The sequence below is a fragment of the Hippocampus bargibanti genome, linkage group LG02, assembly GCF_051943395.1.
Source record: "Hippocampus bargibanti isolate YZ-2025 linkage group LG02, ASM5194339v1, whole genome shotgun sequence".
NCBI lineage: Eukaryota > Metazoa > Chordata > Actinopteri > Syngnathiformes > Syngnathidae > Hippocampus > Hippocampus bargibanti.
Window position 1 is genome coordinate 15704992 of NC_142735.1, and position 22206 is coordinate 15727197.

A 22206-nucleotide genomic window follows, 5' to 3' on the forward strand; every position below is an offset into this window, starting at 1 on the left:
GCTGGACTCCCCATAGAGCTCGGCAGGATTTCAGAGATAATCCAGGCGCTCGCAGACAGTCACTGAATGTTAATCCGCAGCCATCGCTTTAACTGCACTGTTAAATCTCAATCGGACTCTCAATCATTCCTCCTCCATATAGCCGCTCACCCCCACCTTTTTATCCATTACTCTCCTTCCTATGGCTGAGTCTACGAAAATCTTGCCCACACAATCTGACCCTCTTTCTATCATCTGATTTTAACTCTATCCTTTCTCTTCATCCCTGATTTTCTTGGAATCTATCAAACCTTTGCCCTATTCACTATTCTCTCACCCGACTCTATTGTTTTCTATTGCCTGACAAATTGGCCTCTAATTTTCAAGGAAAAACAAAATAAACATCTACCAGACTGTTGTAATTATTCAGAAAAAAAAGAAAATGATTTTCTTTTATTAATGATGACACAGATTCTAATTTAATTTTATTTGTCTTTTGGAGCAATAAAGTGACAGCACAAGAACTGTTCCTTCTCAAAATTAGATAAACAATCTCTTAATTTTAATCAGAAAAAATATCACAGCTGCTCTTTCAGTGCATCTCAGGGTTCATTGATCATAGCTTTTTATTTATACTGTTTGTGATTAATTATTTGAATAATGAAACAAGGGAATGAAACAGAGAAATCTGTCGCCGATATGCAATGGAAATGAACTTTTTTTCTCACAAAGAAGAAAAGAGATTCATCTATGCCCAGATGTGTGTGCACCACATAAATCAAAATGAAAATCTTCTTCCAACCGTAAGTAGGCAATAAACCCTTTTGCTTTTGTGTTCCTCTGTTACAATTAAAATAACTTTTTGGATAACGTTGCATGCTTTTCATTCTGACTTAAATTTCATATTGGAGAAGAAATGTTTATTTTACATTAAATTTAGCTACTTATTACTGATGTGTTCATCTATAAAGGCTTACACAATCACAATCAACAGTGACATCTCTGCCCCGTGTGTTGTCACGACTCTATCACAATGTCAGCATAATTCCGAGCAAATCAACTTCATTAATCAAGACAAGCAGTCTAATAGTTGCACAAAACATATAACACAGAATGAAAGTTCTCATCCATCCATGCATCCATTTGCAACAAGCTTTTCAGGAAACATGATCGCGCGTGCGGGTGCTGAAGCCGATGCTAGTTAACTTTGGCCGGACATGCAGACTATTAGGCTGAGTGGTTGATCCCACTCAGCCTATCTACAAGTCAGGAATGTGTCCCAAAACAAATTGTTTCGTTTAAGTATGGTAGAAAGGAGAATCAGAAGAGACACAACAATTTATGATTAGCCTAAGCACAAAGAAACAAATCAGCTATGTAATTCAGAAAGGTGTTGTTGCTGTTCATATCTACTTTCGGTGCCTGGTGTGCAAAAAAATTTCTTGTGGCTGAATTTACTTTTAATATAGTGCGTGTCAGGAAGATATTGTTAAATATTGTTTAAATTAGAGTGATATCTCAACATTTGCAAATCTGCTCACCTTTATTTTCACTCAAGTCATCATTTGGAGGGCAACTGTGCTTTTTTTAGTCTTTTATTCTTAAGAGTACTTACAAGAATTCTGGGGAAACAAAATTATTGTATCATCTTGCTGAAATCCCCAGATCTTTCCCCGGTGAGGCATCTGAACAAAATGTAATGGAACAATGTCGGGTGTGCTGAAGTGATGTACATTTTAGGACAATTATAACAACATGAGGGATTTTCATACCTTAAAAGGCTTTTCAACAGACTGGAGGATAATGTTATGCTCACATTTGGAGCCCAGATAAAAGCTATTACACACAGTGCAACTGCCTCTATTATCCAGGTATCAACTATATAAATAGACAAAAGGGGTCAATTACAGAGGGACAACATCACAGGAAAGACAACCACAAAATAAACACATAAACCTAGGTGTTGGCCGGATATTTAAGGGAGGCTATTAGCAGCCATGACTTACTGATCACATAGTCTCCAAATGGATCATCCTTCTCCTCATCATCTAGATAAACTGAAGAGAAAGGAACAGAAGGGGAAAAAAGAAAAACAAACACAAAACATTATGCGAAATCAAAACAGGATGAAATGGTATAAATGGAAAATAATGAAAATGAAATGGAAACTAAGCAACAAATAATGCTCCACTTAATGTATTTAAAATGGATCAAAACAGCCACAGACAACACCTTCATGTACATTCTGAAAATAAATCTCCCCTACAAAGCAAAGCCCTGAGCGTTAAATTTCAGTCTAAAACTTTTAAGCACCGTGCAGAAGTAAATATGATGGTTTATAATTGACTGGAGGACTCTTATTTTTCTTCTCTCGCTCTGTTCCCCATCGTCTTGCTCTCTGGTATATTTGATGATGACATGAGAGGCCATTATAATCCACTAAATTCTCTATTAAAGCAGCAGTGTAGCAGGCAGCGACTTAAAAGTCTGGCGACAACAATATGTCACTAGGCCGGCAACTGCATTTACCTGATGATTATCATGACTTCATGCTGCCAATTAGTCACGAACCGCTTTAGTGTTTGACATTGGTCATCTTGCCTACATGATCAAACCATCTCCCATCCGACTGCACTTTTCTCTTCATTTATTGTCCATGTATACTTTTCTGTTTTGGATCTTGATTAAATTGTCCATCACTAAAATATAAATATCCACCCTCCTTGGTCAGAAATTCTGTCCTTGTTAAATGTTCCATGGTGAGCAGTCAATAGTATTTTTGCAAGGCATTTAGAAAGCACATCAACTCAGAGTGAGATCAGTGAGCACCAAGGGACGTACAGCGGAGCGTAAAAGTCACCACCACTCTGCTGACTCAATAACTTAGGAGTTCCTGCCTTACTCCAGCATTAACTTCAGTGGGGGGAAAAAGTGCAGTTGGAGTTTCACGGTACGACTCTCTAATGCCTGCTTTGTGATATATGACCAAGATTAAAGTCGAGGTTTGATGGAGTGGTGTGTTGCCAGTAGACTGCGCGGCAGTCTTAACACCTGGGCAATTATTAGCGCTCGTGACTTTGTTGGATACAGGAGAAAAACACTCTCGCTCATATACTATACTTATATATATATATATATATATATATATATATATATATATATATATATATAATACACATGATCTTAGCCAAAAGGCTGAGAAGCGGCCTTTTGTGGAAGTGGAAGGTAAAGGTGACAGTCGTGCCTGTGGTGGTCGGAGAACCTGGACGAGTGGTTGCAACAGATCCCGGGAACAACATCAGATATTTCGGTCCAGAAAAGCGCACTGCTAGGAACAGCACGGATATATATATATATATATATATATATATATATATATATATATATATATATATATATATATATATATATACAGTAAAGTCTCGTTATATCGATATTCTCGGGAGTCGGAAAAAATATCGATATAACCGGACTATCGATATATCCGATCCTGTGGGATGTAAATTTTCTCCTTGCGTTCATAGAAATAGTACCGTAATAAGCAGTACTATCGATATAACCGATATCGATATAATGAGACTTTACTATACATATAAGATATATATATACAGTAAAGTCTCGTTATATCGATATTCAAGGGAGTCCAAAAAAATATCGATATAACCGGGACTATCGATATATCCGACCCTGTTTGCATGTAATTTTCTCCGTGCGTGCATAGAAATTGTATCGATATAACCGGAACTATCGATATATCCGATATCGATATAACAAGACTTTACTGTATATATATATTGATATATATATAACTGGACAGAGGATGCACAAACAAAACAAGAACAAACAAATTGTTCATAACAATTGTTCTTTTAGTTGTACAAATTACAAAAAAAAGAGTGATGCCGTCGATCCAGCAATGCAATTTTAGAGCTTCCAAGAAAATTGAAGCCCTACTTAAACCATTCACAAACCTTATGAGAATTGCTAAAATATTGCGTTGTTCTTTGGAAACTCATTTAGACTCGAATGTGTGAAGCTTTCCAACACACATACACATAAGCTGATTTACACTCAGACACAGGCAGAGACCCTGAGGTGAAAAGTGTTGGTGATGATCCCATCAGCCAAACAATATCAGTGCTTCTAGAATTTGAAGGACAGGTAGCACAGTCAACTATATGACTGGTGGAAAGATGGGTAGTTGAGTTCATCTTAGGCAGCCGGCGAAAGTAAAACCTCTTTGTAAGCCAATCCTCCATTAAAAATCTCCAGTCTGTTCTGCTGCTAGCCTCCTGGCAGGTACTTGGAAGTGTGAGCACACATCACGTCGACTTTGTCATCCTTTTTCTGGTTTCCAATACATTTTAGAGTTCTTTTGAGGATTTGATTGTTGGTTTTCAAACCGTGAAATGGTCTCACCCCACCTTAACTCTCTGACCTTCTCTGCCTCTACACACCTGCCTGGTGCCATTTAGTCAACGGTCCAGACAGTATTAGAGGTACCAAAGACTAAGTGAAGGGTTAGAGGGGATAGGACATTTTCTGTTGCGGGTCCTTCTCATCGAATGTCGTTGAAACCTTTTAACTTGCCAAGAAGCAAGCAATGATGGGCAATCAGGTAACTGAGCATCCTCAGTTGAAAAAGCGGTTGGACAGAAAGGCCAGACTAAATTTAGCACCACCTTTTCATTCTCTAATTATGACATTAATACATCTCGTCACACCTGTCTCAATGCTAGCTTGTGAATTATTATCTTGCTGAGCAGATGGAAAGATTGAGCCAGAAAGGCAAAACTGAGCGAAATATTGTCTGAAGGCAGCTAATCAGCATGCCCTTGCGATTAAGCTAGCCCGGACCAAAGTGTATGCAACCATAACGGGTGTCTTTGAAAACCTATAGTGAACAATAAACCAAGATTAAGTAGCATCAAGCAACTGGGAAGCATTGTGCAAAAATTGGCAATGACATCGGACAATCTAATTTAAACTGTAAAAGTTAGTGGTTGATGGTAAAATTAAATGAAGAATACATTTTACATGTGTAGCTTGATGGGGAATCATTAATTCATATAATTGATTAAAAAATATACTGTATGTGCTGAAAAATACACCTTGATATGATTCATTTCACCTTGATGGGAATATTTTCAAGGCAGATGCACATCTTTTGGTGGATCCAACATGTAACGTGCAATTTATCGGTAGACACAAAATGGACAACAGGAAGGAAACAAAAGAAACACAAATGCATAGCAAATTTTTAAACGGCAAACAAGATGCATAGTTATTGCTATTCCACATGCTATTACAAATATGCTATATGCACATGCTATACCTATGCTATTCCAAAAATGTACTTACACTCAAAAATGTACTTATACTCACTTTTGTTGAGCCGCTGGTGTGTACAAAAGTAAGCAGGCAAGTGCGAGGAGTCATTTACAGTTGGAGATGAGACACACTGCGCAAGTGATATTAAAAACAAACGCCATGAAAAGCATATTTTAACGAACAAGACATGGGAGATGAGCGTAACTGCCTCAAGGATGCCTTGCTTTTGCTGAAAACTTCTGCCTTCTGGTGCAGGTAGCCGCATTGTGTACATAAGTTATGCCCATAATACGAGCTGAGTTTGTACTTTAGCTGCTGATATACCTGACTGAAGCACCAGTCAAATCCTCGTGCACATAAGGTAGGAGAACACTGTCCATGCGTGTGATCTAACCCATTCTCCAATGTATTTGTCACGTCCGCTCGAGGAGTGGTGACAGAACTCGAGGGACGACGGGAAGTAGTAAGGGTTGGATCCGAAATACACGGTGGAGACAGTGATTCAATAAGAGTCTTTACTGAGACACATAAGGCAAAACTGGAAATCAGGCAATGGAGGGGACAGTGAAACACCCCTGCGTGCAGCTGGGTGACGGGGAACTTCAGAGAATACACCGGCACTGACCAAACGGTATGGGTGGCTTTTATAGCCAGAAGGCACAATTAACGGAATGAGGAACAGGTGAGTGAGTCCGCAGAGTAGGGAGGGGAGGGGCCCGCTGCAAATGTTGTTATTTCTTCATGTAATTTACTTCACACAATCAAGGAAGTATGTAAGAATTGGAGAGTGGGTTCAAAGACAAAACATTGTCTCGGGAAAAATAACAAATGGCAGCAGCACCATATTTATTCATTTCGCCAAACAAAAGCCACTGATAATTAAAAGCTTAGTATCTGCCTGTTTGCTTTTTTTCTAATTAGAGAACAAGGATTGTGCTGCTTAAAGTGTTGTAAGAAAAAAAGACAACTGGAAACATTGGCAAGAAATGTCTGACTTCACAGTGGATAAATAGACCTAAGCATTTAAATATTATGCCATGAGGAACAATGGCATATACTCTAACCCAAAATATAACATCAGCTACTAAATATCACACACCCCTGTGTATATTACGACCTGCCCAAAATCCCCCCGATTTTGAAAACTCATTTTGATTTGGATTCATGTATAAATAAGATGCCACCTGATTTGCTGGTTGCTCCCTTGACTGCTCCATTGAGCTTATTCAGCTTGTACCTTTGTGGCTATAGCTTCTCTTAAAGTGTGTGGAAGTACAGTATAAACACAGAGATGCAGCATTGCCATGCATTAAACTCTTGGCTCCCGTCCATCCTTCAAAAGCCCATAACTGAAAGTTATGGGCTACACATGCAGCTCAGAAGAACTGGAGCCCGACCCCCATCACGACCTCCTTCTACCCCAGTACCATTGAGAGCATACTGGCCGGCTGTATGACCGTGTGGTACGACGCCTGCACCGTGTCCTGCCGTAAGACTCTGCAGCGCATCGTGAGGACAGCTGAGAAGGTCATCGGTGTCTCCCCCCCTTCAGGACATTTACAACACCCGCCTCACCAGCAGAGCCATCAGGATTGCTGGCGATCCAACCGACCCCTCCCACGGCCTCTTCAGCCTGCTGCTATCGGGTAGGAGACTGTAGAGCAGGTATGGGCAAACTATGGCCCGCGGGCCGCATACGGCCCGTTGGGCTTTTTAATCCGGCCCGCCGAACCTGCCCAAATTATAGCAAAAACAGTGTCTGAAATTCATGACAAAAAGTTAGCGGACAACAGGGCAGATAACTGAAAAGTTGCCTGCCCCATCTTACACAACTTGAAGGACAATGTGAGAACTAATCACATTAAAAACATTGTCACAAAGTATAGTTTTTTTTAAATGAAGAATGTACCTACTACAAATGCTACCTTGCTTAATTTACGGTAAATGTGCATGGCTAGATTTTGCTGCAGAAGTCGATTGTCATTGTGGCGCACAATTCAACGTTTGCATTGCTTCCTACGAGCCACTAAGCCCCCTTCATAAGTCTCACGTACATTTTACAGTCACTGTTTAATGTAAATTTACGTTTTGTAGCGTCACATATGTTGTTAGCTTCTTTTGAATCTTTCTTCTGGGATGAGGTTCTGTGCATCTATTTTGGAAAATGATATGCAATTGCACGACTTTATAACGCTTGCGAAAGTCCGGAAGAAAGCAGCAGGCTTCTGATTGGCTGCCGTGCCGAGTATGCAAATTTCACTGCAGGTAGCCTATGTCTGTGTGCTCGGCGACGGTACAAGTGTATTGTTTGCGCGTGAAGGCGAGGGCGTCAGTGAGGAGTTTGTTGAGCGCGCGGACAGGACAAACCATCTATGATTTGGCGGAATTTTAACACAAGTAGGTATTATTGAGCTTGAATATTTCGTTGTGGAATAATATGTTTTGAATGTTGAAAGTGATTCCATTTTTCAATAAATGTTGATTTCTTTAACTTTGCCCCTTCAATGAAAACCTATTAAAAACAGACACAATCTTGATGAATCACAGTGCATATGTTATTTTAATCTATTTCCATTTCCTCCTCCAAGTATCTGCGAAATAGTATGTAAACGCCATATTCCTTGAGACAAATTTATTAACTGATCAGGGATATTCTTCACATTTGAAAGACAGTTAATAAATTGGGTTCTTACTGTGCTATGACACTACATCTAAAGGACAACCGGCACCATTTTTTTGTGTTTCCCACTGACATCAGAAAAACGTTTTATAGCATCTAAAATACCCAAAACAGGCAGGCTGATATTTTTAGTTAAATGAAAAACACCAATAAAAATGACTTCAAAATGAATCCGGAAATGGCCAGTTTCAGAATATCCCACCCCCTTGTTCGTGACGTCCAAGCTCCGTTGGAAATGGGCTGATTTGTCAGCTGGGAATTTGTGTCAGCGAATATCAAATAGTTGTCTTGGTGCAACACACAACGATTCACCATGGCGTTATTTATGTGTTTTCCTTCTAATTTCGCCATCAACACGGATCAACACGAAGTTTTCAGACTAAACAAAGTACCGCAAAATGCATTGTGTGTCGCTTTCTCGGTCAGGGGCGGTCCAAACGTGACGTCACATGGGTATCGTCATCAACTCGAAAACAAGACTTCGTGAATATTTAGCGCAAGTCTTAGAACGTAAACTATAGCTATATGCTGTGGAATCTTTGTAAATTATGGACATAACTTGTCTGGAGGCGTCTGTTGTCCTTTAATGCTTCAGGTTTAGTATTTCCGGCCCAAACACTCCCTCCAAATGCTCCTGGCCCGGCCCCTCTGTCATATTTTAGAACCCAATGCGGCCCGCGAGTCAAAAAGTTTGCCCACCCCTGCTCTAGATTCTCAGAGCCAAGACCAGCAGGCTCAAGGACAGTTTCCGCCACCAGGCAGTCAGAGACTCAAATCCGTCCCAGCCCTGCCCCCCCTGCCCCTTCCCACTGCCACACTCACCGAACTCTGAGTAGATGCTCCATGCTGTGCTACCACCCTGAACTATATATTTTGTCTTTTTTTCCGCAAGACCTCACTTCAACCTTTTTTTTTTGTTTTTGCATTACTATACTACGTCATGTTACATACGACACTACCTCACTTTATATTCACAAATTACATGTACAGTGAGACCACAGCTTACGAACTTAACTGGTTCCCAGACAGAGTGTGTAAGGCACAAAGTGTGTATCACAAAAAAAATTCTCATAGGAAACCATTAAAATGGGAACACTCCGTTCCTAGGTTTCCATAAAATATACTTTTCAACTAAATAAGCATTAAAACCACACACAACATACCTTATTCTATGTATAATAAATGTGTTATTGTATTGTAATGCAAGAAATACACTGCACTGTATAATAAAGTCACTTTATTTACATTTGTGATGGTCATTGATGGCTTGATGGAATGGCGTTGGAGGTCCGAGGTCAAAGGGAATTGCTGTTTGGAAAGAGACTCACATTCCATAACGACTGTAATTAAAGAAATAAACTTCAGCCAATCCTGGAGGGATCGCAATTGTCTTAGCTCTTTGTATCGGGAGTTTGACGCCAATGAACTAGGTTGACTGTAACTGATAGAACTATTTGAAAACGAGCCAACAGTAACAATAGCTAGAGTGTTTTAATAGATCTGAATTCCTATTCAGTCATTTTTTTCATTCACATGTTTTCTGTTTCTGCTGTTGAACAATGGAGCAAGTATGTAATGCTGAGTGAAATGCGGCTCAGTAAGACTACCTGTTACCCATCGCTATCTCAAAGCCGTTCTCGTAGTCGCGGCAGTTCTACTGAAACAAGAGTCGTATTTCATCTCAGAGCGCACAGCCAAAAGTGACGGCAGGCCTACTCCAGCTCACTGTCACTCAACAGAGAAGACAGAGAACGGGAGAAAGACCTCACAGTTGATATACAGCCCCACACCAACACTCTTGATTATAAAGTTGCCAGTTTGAGCGCTTCTTTGGCAAAAATAAATCCTTACCTGGATTTGAAATGCTGGTAAGTCCAGCAACAAAGTCACATGAAAACACGCAGTAGGATTGAAAGGACGATGCAATTTGATTGGTTGATCATAACATGCACAGTGCAATCTAGAAGCAGAGATGAAGCATAAAATTGACATACCCAAGAGTCAATGTCTTTGCACAGATACATGTGCACACACATCACTTAGCATGAGCCTGGCAGCACTACTGGCTTTTATATTAACACATCCACATTACATAAGTTTACTTCTGTCAAATTTTCAAGCTTGAATAAATCCTCAGCTACAAACTCTATCAAGCTCGATTTAAAAGAAACAAAAAAGACCTGGGATTTCATGGGGAGAAGGCAGTAGACAGTTTGCACTGCAGGTTCTCGAAAGCAGAGGTGGGAAGGGTGAGGTTCATCCAAACTTTTTGCAATTTTGGTTGCAATGTTTTAGCTTGTTAAAAAGAAAACATGAAAAAAGTATCTCTAAAATCTGGGAAGCATCTCTTCTCTGCTTGAGCACCCAGAAAAATCGTCTTGACCACACTCAACAGAAAGCACTCGAGAAACCTGATATTGACCTTGAATTAGGAGTAACAGAGGAAATAAAAATCTAAAACATGCAGATTAACGGCCCTTCAGCACCAAAGTTAGCCAATGTTGGGTAAGACAAATCCATGTGTTACGATCTTTGTATATTGCATCTATAAAAATAAACATGTCCAATGAATATTAAAAATGAAGAAAAAACATATTCGAATACTGTGTGACACCAATATTTTTTTTGGGGGGCATAAATATTGATTGTAATTCACAGTATATTTCTGCACTTTTGCTAGTGGTGGGCCGCCAAGGGCTTGCAGTGCGTTCTCTGCTGGCCTAAAACTCTCTGAAGACATAGCACTACTGAAGGCCGAAAAGTGACGTGCACGGCCGCTACTTACTTTTGAATTCTATCATTTAATAGGAATGCGAGTGAAAATTTCAGGCCTTTTAATGAAAGAGAAATACAGGGTATATGAGTGGACCTTGGTACACAAACACAAAGTGGTGGACTGTGGAGCACAGCTGTCTGGTCAGTATAAATCAATTCCAAAGCTTAGTGTTTCATCCAATGCATGTTTTAATCAATTTTCCTTCTGATCAATGCTGTTTGAATGGGGCTATCTGGCGCAACTGTGGGAATTTACAAGCTCTCCTTCTCCTGCTTGTGTTTCCAAGCGAGCATTTTATGAGGCAGTGCATAGTAGGGCAGTAAATCTTTGGTTCTACTTTGGCAAAATGAAATCTCCTGATGCTGCTTTTCACACACATACTTGTTTGTCTCACCATGGTGCTTTGACAAATTGAACTTCTATCAGCTTTGCCAAGTCAACGTTCTATTCACTTTGTTTTAATAGCGTCTGGGAGGGGCAATAAAAGTGAAATGTCAAGATCCAAAACTTGACAGTAAAATGGGAGGTAGGAAAACTTTAGAATGTTTTACCTGCCTTTGGAAAACTAATTGAAAAACATATGTACTTGGCCCTTATCAAAATAAAAAATGACTCACTAAAGCATCATCATAATTGTTACCATAATTGCTCCTTGGACAACGATAATCAAGAATCAAGTAGAACATTACAGTTCCCCTGAATCATTCAGATTATAAAATCCATCCATCCATTTTGCACTCCGTTCATCCTCATCCAGGTCGCGGAGGTGTGATAGAAACTATCACAGATGTCTTAGGGCAGCAGCGCGAACACCGTAAATTGGTTGCCAGCCAACTCCCTGGCACACAAAAACGAAGTGCCATCGATGCTCACAATCGCCTGAGGGTAATTCATACCTGGAGAAAACCCACACAGGCAAAGGGAGAACATGTAAACACCACACCGGAAGACCAGAGCTGGAATTGAACCCTTCAATTCTATACTGTGAGTTTCACACCAGTCGAACAACAGATCCCCCATATTTTAAAATGACTCGAATTTTCAATAACACGTGCACTGACTCATGAATGGAGAGGAATCATTACAAAATGTTTGTCAGCAACACGCAGCCGCTCCCATCCAGCAGAACTGCGAAGTGAGTGCGTGGCAGATAAACCGGGGCCTCTCCCCACTGACCTCTCTTCCTCTCGGTTGGCCCTACCGCCCGACCTGGCACGGCCAGCTGGCAGCAGCCCTGGAGGTGCGCCAGCAATTCTCACAAGAATGAGATTTTATGTGCTTTCATGTTACATTGTTTATTTTTTTAGAATAATCACTTGAATCAATGTACATGAATACAAATCATAAACGACTGACATTTTTAACCATTTAGACAAAGTGTATATCTTGATCAACAGGATGATGACAAGGAATCACAAAAAATATGAAGCCTACTCAGTTCTGTCAACTGCTTAATTTAGTGCTGGAGAAATGACGGCTTCTCATTTTTAAAACTCACTTTTCATTCTGACACTGTATGAGATGTATTTAATTTAAAATTCAACATTTGACATGGGCCTTGGCAGCCCTTCAAATTCTGTGCAAACTTCTACGGCCATGCTTTCAACAAAAAGCAGACCACCCTATCTATCTATCTATCTATCTATCTATCTATCTATCTATCTATCTATCTATCTATCTATCTATCTATCTATCTATCTATATATATATATATATATATATATATATATATATATATATATAGTAAAGTCTCGATATCGTTTATATTGATAATACTGTTTATTACGACACTATTTTCATTTCCCGTGCACATTTCTAGTCTTTTTATGTATAATTAGTTCCGTTTAGTGCGATTCATGGTATTTACGATAATCTGGTTACTACGGTGCTCTTTTTCATCTCCCGCCGGCCATTTTGCTATGTTTATATCGATACACGCCATCGGTCGCGCCATTGGTCGCGCCATTGGTCGACTTGGTCACGTGACCTGGTCACGTGAGTTTGTTACGTGACCAGCTCCCGTGACGCTAGCTCGTGTGTAGCAGACGAGATTGAAGTGTTTGTGTTAAAAGGTAAAAATGTGAAGCAGAAGAAGATTGATGACTTTTTTTAAATTGCATACATAATACAGTAAGATGTAAGCGTTGCAGTTTCCCTGTTGTGTTATGTACATGCCCACTGTACTGTATATGAATGCAATCGTTTTTTTGCAACAATGTTTCATGTTTTGTCTGCTGAAGCGTGATGATTTTGAAAATTACCATACATTCCATACTGTGCATTAAAGGACAACCGATGCCACTCTTTATTCAAATGCAAAACACCAATAAAAATGACTTCACGACAAGAGGTCTTGCATTGCTTGTGAATCCAAACACTGGCTTCGGATAATATGCTTTCTTGTTACACATCCAGTTATGAATATGATTCAAATACACTGCAGTTCGGAAGAGGAAAGCATACATGTTTGCAATTGATTAAAGAATTATACGTGCCATTTTGAGGCAACATTGGGGGAACATCGCTCACCCGAAAAAAAAGAGGCACAAAATGGCGAGCTCATGGCCAGCTCCGTTTCTTATATGGCGCTTGGATGCCGTCTTTTGGCGGCTTTTGTTAATGCAGTTCGGCGCAGGACGGATATATCGACATTTTTTGTAACTCCCGAGAATATTGATACAACGAGACTTTACTGTATATATATATATATATGTAAAACATAAACTGTGTGTTTGTGTAAGCAATCAATTTACAAAAAACTCTAAATGGATACATGACATTTTGTCATGTCATTTGGTAATCTGAACAAAAATAAATTATACCTAATCATAATAAAGCTTTGTGACACCATTTTGTTTGTAATTAACAGTCAGGTGTTCTGCAAACACAAAGACTAGGAGAAGCCCAAACATGATTGATCTGATATCTGTCATTGTTTCTATTTTGGTATGGAAGAGCGACAATCACATACATGTGTGTACTCAACCACACTAAGACGTCCGCCTTGGGAAGCGGAACCCTAGACCTTTAAACCGACACCTGTCAGTCATGCCAGCACGCTGCATAGATCGTGGCTGGTGAGACACACAGCGTGAGACAAAAGAAGACAGAGGGAGAAGCTTGCAAGATGAAAAAGGAGTTGCAGGAGGTGATGAGGAGGAGGAGAAAAGGAAGCAAGACTTTGGAAGCTTATGGGAGACGCTGTGAGATGAGAGAAGTGCAGCTTGGCGTTTTGGCACATCATCATCTTTTTGATTTGTTAGCTTGTGTTTATGATGTTTCTCTGTCTGCCTCAGTCAATATCTATTATTAGATTCTCAGATCCTCCCCCTGCTTTTTTGACACTCTTGTAGCTCCTGCTTCACACGTACACACATGAACGAGATTCATACCCACACATACCTGGAGCCACGGAAAATGAGATATTTTATTTGGGCCTGCGGGAGTCAAATTGTACTTCAGAGCACTTTGAGGTGCCATCATTGTCAGATGTTATGTTTGGACCGAGATTCAGGAGCATAGGTGTTTTTCTCAAAGCAACTAAGTAGCTTAGCAAGTGGCTTTATCGGACACACTCACACACACGCCGCTCACTTTTATCTGGCTTCTTCTTTGCCTCTTATCCCTCCAGTAGTCAGGCCCAACACCCAAGCCACTGGACGTGAGTATGCATTTGTGTAACTGTACACTGAGTGTACGTTTAACACACACACACACACACACACACACACACACACACACACACACACACACACACACACACGCACACACACACACACACACACACACACACACACACACACACACACACACACGCACGCACAAACACATGTTCGCATTCACGCACTCACACACACACACACACACACACACACACACACACAAACACACACACACACGCCCACCAATGCATGCGCGCGCACACACACAAACACACACACGCGCACCAATGCATGCGCGCGCACACACACAAACACACACACGCATGCACACAGCAACACTAATTCAAATTGTGACTTTAAGCATTTCAAATTCTATTGAGCATCAGAGAACCATGAGCCATTTCATCCTTAATTAGAAGAGAACATCGACCAAAACATGTTTCCATTGCCAAACCAACAATTAAAAGAGGCTGTAGCCAACATACATTTATGAACACTTTGGTCACAGATACATACACAGATGCAACACAGCACTGATGTGGTCACCTTGCCCATAGAGACAAACTTCACTGTCATAGAAAATACTGGAGTCAGTGACACCATAGCAACAGTAAGGACTGACTAGCAATTGTGTTTGAATTACAAAGCATCACATTAATCCACAATTCATTTTGATTGATTTTCTATTCAGTTAAGTATTTCATGCTAGTTCCAATTTCACTTTCGTGTGGAAGACATTGATTTGATTGAACGTGGCCTGATCAAAATAAATAATTTTCATGAATTCCAACCACAGAACAACGTAGAGTGACAAAAAAATCCTGACATAAAAAGTATCTAACGTTTTATGAATCAATATTGGGTTATGCAATGATGAATATTTGTTTAAACCCAGTCCTTGTTCCAGTTAAATCGCTATTTGTTTGCTCCTTTTTTTAATCACAATGATATTTTTGCCCTGCTCTCAACTTGGTTGAGCTTGACTGTTATGTGCGGACAAGAATGTCTCCCCAGGTATATATACAATGTACCAATTAAAAAAACAATCAGCATTACATCATCTCCTATTTGATTATGGGAAATTAATTGATTTAGAACAGGCTGGAGCGGCTGGAGAAAAATGTCAGGCGTGATCGGAAGGTTTCCGCTAGGATGAAAGGAAAAGTGTATAAAACAGTGGTGAGACCAGCCATGATGTTTGGACTGGAGACAGTGTCACTGAAGAAAAGACAGGAAGCAGAGCTGGAAGTTGCAGAGCTGAAGATGAGGTTTTCTTTGGGAGTGACCAGGTTGGATAGGATCAGGAATGAGTACATTAGAGGGACAACTCATATTAGAGGCTTTGGAGAGAAAGTCAGAGAGGCCAGACTGAGATGGTTTGGACATGTCCAGAGGAGAGAGAGTGACTATATCGGGAGAAGGATGCTGAGCCTTGAACTGCCAGTCAGGAGACCAAGAGGAAGACCGAAGAGGTTTATGGATGTGGTCAAAGAGGTCATGAAGGTATCTGGTGTGAGAGAAGAGGATGCACAAAACCGGGATAGATGGAGGACGTTTATTCGCTGTGGCGACCCCTGAAGGGAAAAGCCGAAAGGAAAAGAAGAATTCATTTAGAACCATTTACATTTCCATTATGATGTATCAACGAATCAATTATTTCTTCCATCCCTACTTTTTAAGTACAAGGGAAAAAAATATCACAACAATAAGACACACTCACATTATCAGGCCAGCAGAGCTAATCATAATTTACTGCCATATTAAAAGGCTAATTTTAAAAAGCCCCAAAAGGCTTACACTGAGCGAGTGCGTGGACAGCGTCTGCAGAAGATATTGTGGTTGTGTGATTAGTTTGGTAATTAACCACAAACCAATTATCAGATACATATTTGGATGAGAGGTGCATTTCAGGTGAAGTGTTTCATGCTGTGCTGAAAGGGTGTTGAGAAGTTTGATCAGTTGACACAAGTCTCATATTTTGAAGCCCGGCAGTCAGATAGAGGTTTAAGCACATCTGTTCAAGCAGCTGATGAAAATATAATTAATTAGGTTTTTGTTTGTTTCTTCAATCCACTTTTCATTAACCCCTATTGACATGTGTGAGAACCTCACATGGCGGTTTGTGATTACTTCAGGATTAATAAGGAAATTGGATTATTGCAACAAACAACGTTTCTGGAAGTATACCCCATTCCCTTTGGGAACCTTTCAAACTCAAACTGCTGGGAAGCAACACTTCAGAAACACTCGATTTAGTTTTCTTCTAAAAATACAAAATTATGTTTTGGCTGACTAAAATGTGAGCGGTGAGCTCTCAGCAAACCTTAGGGTGAAGAAGAAGTGTAATGCAATGCGACAGAAATAGATTCATCCAACAAATCCAATCCACTTTTGTATCATATGGGGACTGTGCTTGGCAGAAGGCAAAATCATGATTTAAACGCAGCTCATCAACATAGTTCACCCATTCCACTATACTTGAAATATTCAATCCAGCACCACAAATAATACCATACTTGATATTGCTTTACATAAAAATCGTCAAAACGCCAACCCCATTGCATGATATCAGAGTCATGACAATGCGAGACGACACACAATAATTGGAGTGTGACAGCTCAGATCTTCAAGGCAAAGCTGCAATGGTTGAATAGGTTCTATAATGTATCCTGATACGTTATTCAGGAGATACAGATTGTTCATGTGGTACATCTGATAGCATCACAGTGTAATGCAGAAAACCACACCATGTGGCTACATGATGCCTGTGTGTTGAATAAAAAATATTCTCGCTGGAGAGTTGGCCGACCTGTGTAATTGAATAATGTTAGCACAAGCTTGATTTGGAGAAAAAATCCCGACAATCTTATGCAAAGGAGTTTAACAATGATTAAAGACTGCATTCAGGCACTTATGTTTCGTGTTTGCTTTCAACATTTAGCTTGTAGTAGACGTACAAATTCCACCATGACGTGTGTGTGTGTGTGTGTGTGGGTGCATGTGTGTGCGTGTGTGTGCATGCCAGGGCTGGCAGATAGAGAAAGCCAGGGAGTAAGAAAGACAGAAAGAAAGAAAGCAGAACAAAGAAAACGGAAACCATCACATGGCCTAGCTCATATCACCTCACAACCTTCGTGACATAGGCCTATTTTAATTAACCACACAAATTAACAATAAACATGTTGTGAATCAATACTTCATTCTGTGACAATGTTTAAAAAGTGAGTTTTTTTGTTGTTGTCATTGTAGAATTGTAAAATTACTGTATATTGGATTGAATTTAATTGACCCTTATGAATTGTTTGATAACATAATGATGCTTGTTTTGTTCGATAAGTGTGATCTTAATGGGGTGTCATTTGGGATGATTCTGGGAATTGTTAAACAAGTGTTCTTCAATTTGGTTATAAATATGATGGTGTCTGCATGTTATCTCGTCAACCCATCGCAGAGTCCTACCAGATTCATCTTCCGACTTGTTGTCATTCTCAGAGTCGGTGAGGGTCAGGGCAGAGTTTTCGTGGCTGGACACTCCGGAGCTGCGACGGGACTTCACCCTTCCTCCTCCAGCCCAAAGCTGGATGACTCTGTCCGGGGATAGGGAGCCGTCTGGATCAGAGTCTGCATCGGAGCCAGCGCTGAGGGAATAACCCCTTTTGAGGAGGCTCAGTTCAGGACAGTAGGGCACAGCGTTGGCATGAGAAGCAGGTGTTGGATCGCACACTCCCAGTTCAGCCAGGGTAAAGTTCCCTCCTACGAGTGAGACACAGCAGTTGCACAGGTGGAGTGAAGGAATGAGGTTGCTAAGTGCAGTAAAAGAGGTAAATGGAGCCATTTACACGAATGCTTACACAAACAAACACGCCAACTGGCATACAAATCTACAACCACATGCAGAGAGGCAAACTAATTATAAAACTATGGAGGAGGTAGCTGAGAATTGTAATTGTTGATGCACTCAGGAGAGGAGAGATGACACAGCATGAATCAGCCACACACTACAAAGAGCTGTTAGAAGGAAAAACGTTTGAGGTGGTCTGCAGGCTTGTTGTGAGCATCTTCTATGGAGTTGCTCCATCACTTTGTGTCTCCTCATTTGCACTCAAGAGACGTTGATCAAAGCGTTGTTAGAAAGGAGCTGCGATACTGCCTTCTGGTCAAAACATCTGCCCTGGAAAGTTCTGCGCACGGCATCTGAAGGTTAAGCAACCCAAATGCAAGTCTGAAGCAACAGCAACATTGATTCAGACAGTTCCCACCTCACCCGGCAATTTGAGACAAACTGACTTGTCTATCCTCAAATAAATATAGAAAATCATACAAATTAAAGCACATCAAAGGAGATCAATAGCTAAGCACTGCAGCCCAATTTCAAGCTGAAGTAAAAGCAATTACGGGAAAAAAAGGCATGCTCAACCAATGTATCCTTTATTGTAATTAAAAGACTACCGTGGATGCAATCGCTCACGATCAGCTGCTGGGGTCGAGGTATCGGGGAGAAAAAACAGTTGTGTTTAACTTCATTAGCGGTTTGTGAGGAAGGCGAAGGGGGAGGCGGATGAAACTGGCGACAGGTAACTGTTACGTTGGTGGCTTTCTATATGAATGGCCGCGCTGAGAATCTCACAGCTACGTGACTCGGTCAACTGTGACTTATAAGGAGCAATCAGAAGGAGAAGAATTAAAGTGATGAAATTAATCAGCTCGGTCTCCTCGTATGCTCTTCAAAAACTTGGGGGGAGGTGGGGGTGACTGAAAAAGTGGGCTGACACACGGAGGGGGAGGACCTCTCGGGAAAGTTGAAGAGGTTAAAGGAAGTTATTTCTATACACAGCCACAGTGAAAAAATATCTCTACATCTAGCAAAACCTTGCTATGGTTCTAACCAACTACATGGAAGCAAACCATACATTACATCCGTGAATATTACCATTTGCTGCCTTCTTCGGTTGTCTTCCTCCCACTTTTAAAAAGCAAAACAAAAAAAAACATCCAATTCAATCCATCTCTATATGTACATTCAGTACAACTAACAAAGTGTTTGAAATAATATTTAACACGAAACAAGAAGGCAACACGTAACATAAAAGTATACAATACAACTATAAAAAAACTATACAATAACATCAACAATTCACAACTATTCCTAGATATGCGCTATTGTTCGAAGTGGTTATCAATGAAAGAACACAATGGTCAGCAACCTAACTCTAAAATCATTTTTTAGTGCAATGCTATTCTCTAAACACAAGCTTTATATCCTTGTTGTCCTTGTTGCTGTTATCATACCTGAGATGAAGTATCGAAGGACGGGAGAAAATTCCAGGAGACCTGGGACAGTTAAGCAGACGAACAACCTGGTGTGAGGGATGTAATGTAGTATCGTACAAAATATTTTAGACCCAATTTGTTTTCAACAACCAAGCGAAGATGACACAGAAAACATTTCCCCTTTGCTTTACACAGTGAAATCTACTGCGCATATCTACTTGCGACATCACACAGGCTGTCAATCCACACAATTAACATCCCACACGCGGTGATTACATATGAAACATCCAATCAATCTGTAATCCCAGGAGTGGTAGGCCTAGTCTTGCGCTCCAGCAATCTACATGAAGTCAAAGAAAGATGGATTGGCGCAAGAGTCTGCGGCAGACATGAAAATCTATCTCAGTTAGTTCATAACTCGACACCCAATAACATGTTTGTTACTTGATATTATGACAAATGAGTAAGGGGGCAATGTGCCACATTTTAATCCAATCAATGTCCTTCTCATCGAAGCCATATTCCGATAGTGTATCGTGTACGATATCGTTTCACCCTTGTGGGCCGCAGTATCAGGTAGACCAGCATAAAGGAAAGGTAGAGACGGATAAAAGGCAATACCAATGTAGTCAAGTCAGCTTGTGAAAATGCTCCAAACTCTATGTGCTGCCGAAAAGGCGCAACCGCTCAGCAGTCTCCTCCTTGATGAATGTCGTGGTCAAAAATGCTGAAAAACAATCCGTATCCATTCCACACAATGCACAACAACACAAAAGTGACAAAAGAAAACACAAAACAAGACAAAAACAACAAAAAAAAAGCAAGGCTCATGAAAGCACTTGCTGACGGCTGCCTACTCAGGTGCCATCTTGGACTCCTTATTTTTTATTCATTATGTTCATGTTGTTCCTGTGTTTTTTTACTCAACATTGAATATCAATGGTTCAATTGCATGTGCTAGTTACAGTAAAAAAGTATAAAACTATATGTGTAAATGTAGATTATCGTAGGGGTAGTAATGACGACAACATTTCTATAATAATTAGCAACATAATGTCACAATATGTATTTATATTTTGATTCATTATTATTTGTTTACAAATACATGCATTTCATAAATGTCATTTTAATTTTGTTCACGTCTTTTGACACAAGGAATTGTTGCGTGACACAGAGGGCCCCATAAAGAGTTGCCTCTCATCATTTGGGGTTCAAGCTTCATAGATCATGTATAAGTACAAATGTATTAGGTTGGTACTCTATCGTAGTTTGCACTCATCCATTACACTAAATGTACTTCCCCTGATAAAAGTCATGATGGAAATGTGTGGTGACAAATGTGTGTACATTGCTGTGTGTGTGTGGGTGTGTGTGTCCATGTGTAATTGTTTGTGAGTAGGCACTCTTGTGGGATCTTACTGCACGTCATTAAAAAAATATTTTATGCTCGTAACGGGCGGAGGGACGGCGGAGGGAGGGGCGGACGGACGGACAGACAGACAGACAGACAGCTCAGTAACATCTGATGATTTGTTAGCTGATAGAACGTTTCCATACACATCCGTAAACATATTATGTTATTTCATGTCTAGTTTAGTCTATATGGGTGTATGTAGTAGTTTATTAGATAACTTTGTGTTTCTTTAGGGTGTACTGTAATATTTTATTTTCAGTCTAATACCTTGAAACACCATCCTCATTGCACGTTTTTATACACATCCGTAAACATCTTATGTTATTTCATGTCTGGTTTAGTCTATATGGATGTATGTAGTTTATTAGATAACTTTGTGTATCTGTAGGGCAGGGGTCGGGAACCTATGGCTCGTGACCCATATATGGCTCTTTTGATGATTGCATATGGCTCGCCGATAAAATTAAATACATATTCTCGCTTTATCGCCGTTCATTTCCTCTTGGGGCTGCAGTTGGCGGAAAGCACAATTTTGATTGGATGACACTGACGTAGGTTGGCGGAAAGCGCGATTTTGATTGGATGATACTGGCCGTCATGTTGAAACAATGACGAGTACACTCCAGCTTGAATGCACCGGAGGATTCGCGATCCTAATTTGCAACAACAATAACGACGTTAAACAATAACGTCAATGAAACAGTCGAATATCAGTGATATTTTAACACGCCCCATGTTAACGTTAGCCTCAATATACTTCTGCAAGAAGTATATTGCAGAAAATAAGTGTGGAAGCTAATGAGCTGTGTGCAGGCTAGCTAGCAGTAACTTCGCCTGTGGACCCGGCAAGTTGACTTTCATTCATATCGTTTGGCTGGATTTTTACCAATCATGAGAAACGGAAAACCATTCAAGTTAACGGTGAGTACTGTCACAAAGTTATTTTAAATAATACATTCTGACATTTTGTTGAAAAGTGGTCGCGCGTGCGTTTGTGTTTTCGTGTGCGCGCCTGTCGTGTGTGTATGTGTGTGTGTGTGTGTGTGTGTATGCGTGTGTGTGTGTGTGTGCGCGCGCACTTGCGTGTGTGTGG

At 40.3% G+C, this 22206-nt stretch overlaps 1 protein-coding gene and 1 pseudogene across 1 annotated transcript in view; both read right to left on the minus strand.

Annotated features, from left to right (window-relative positions):
• The window catches only part of LOC148901688 (teneurin-2-like), a 234314-nt gene that overhangs the window by 144065 nt on the left and 68043 nt on the right, over nt 1-22206 (minus strand). Inside the window, exons 3-6 of the mRNA XM_088989625.1 lie at nt 19718-19759; nt 19359-19391; nt 17888-18181; nt 1986-2036 (exon numbers count right to left, since the gene is read on the minus strand). Of these exons, the coding sequence (XP_088845751.1) occupies nt 1986-2036; nt 17888-18181; nt 19359-19391; nt 19718-19759 (420 nt within the window). The remainder of the gene's footprint in view (nt 1-1985; nt 2037-17887; nt 18182-19358; nt 19392-19717; nt 19760-22206) is intronic.
• Nucleotides 3006-3186, minus strand: LOC148901690 (U2 spliceosomal RNA; annotated as a pseudogene).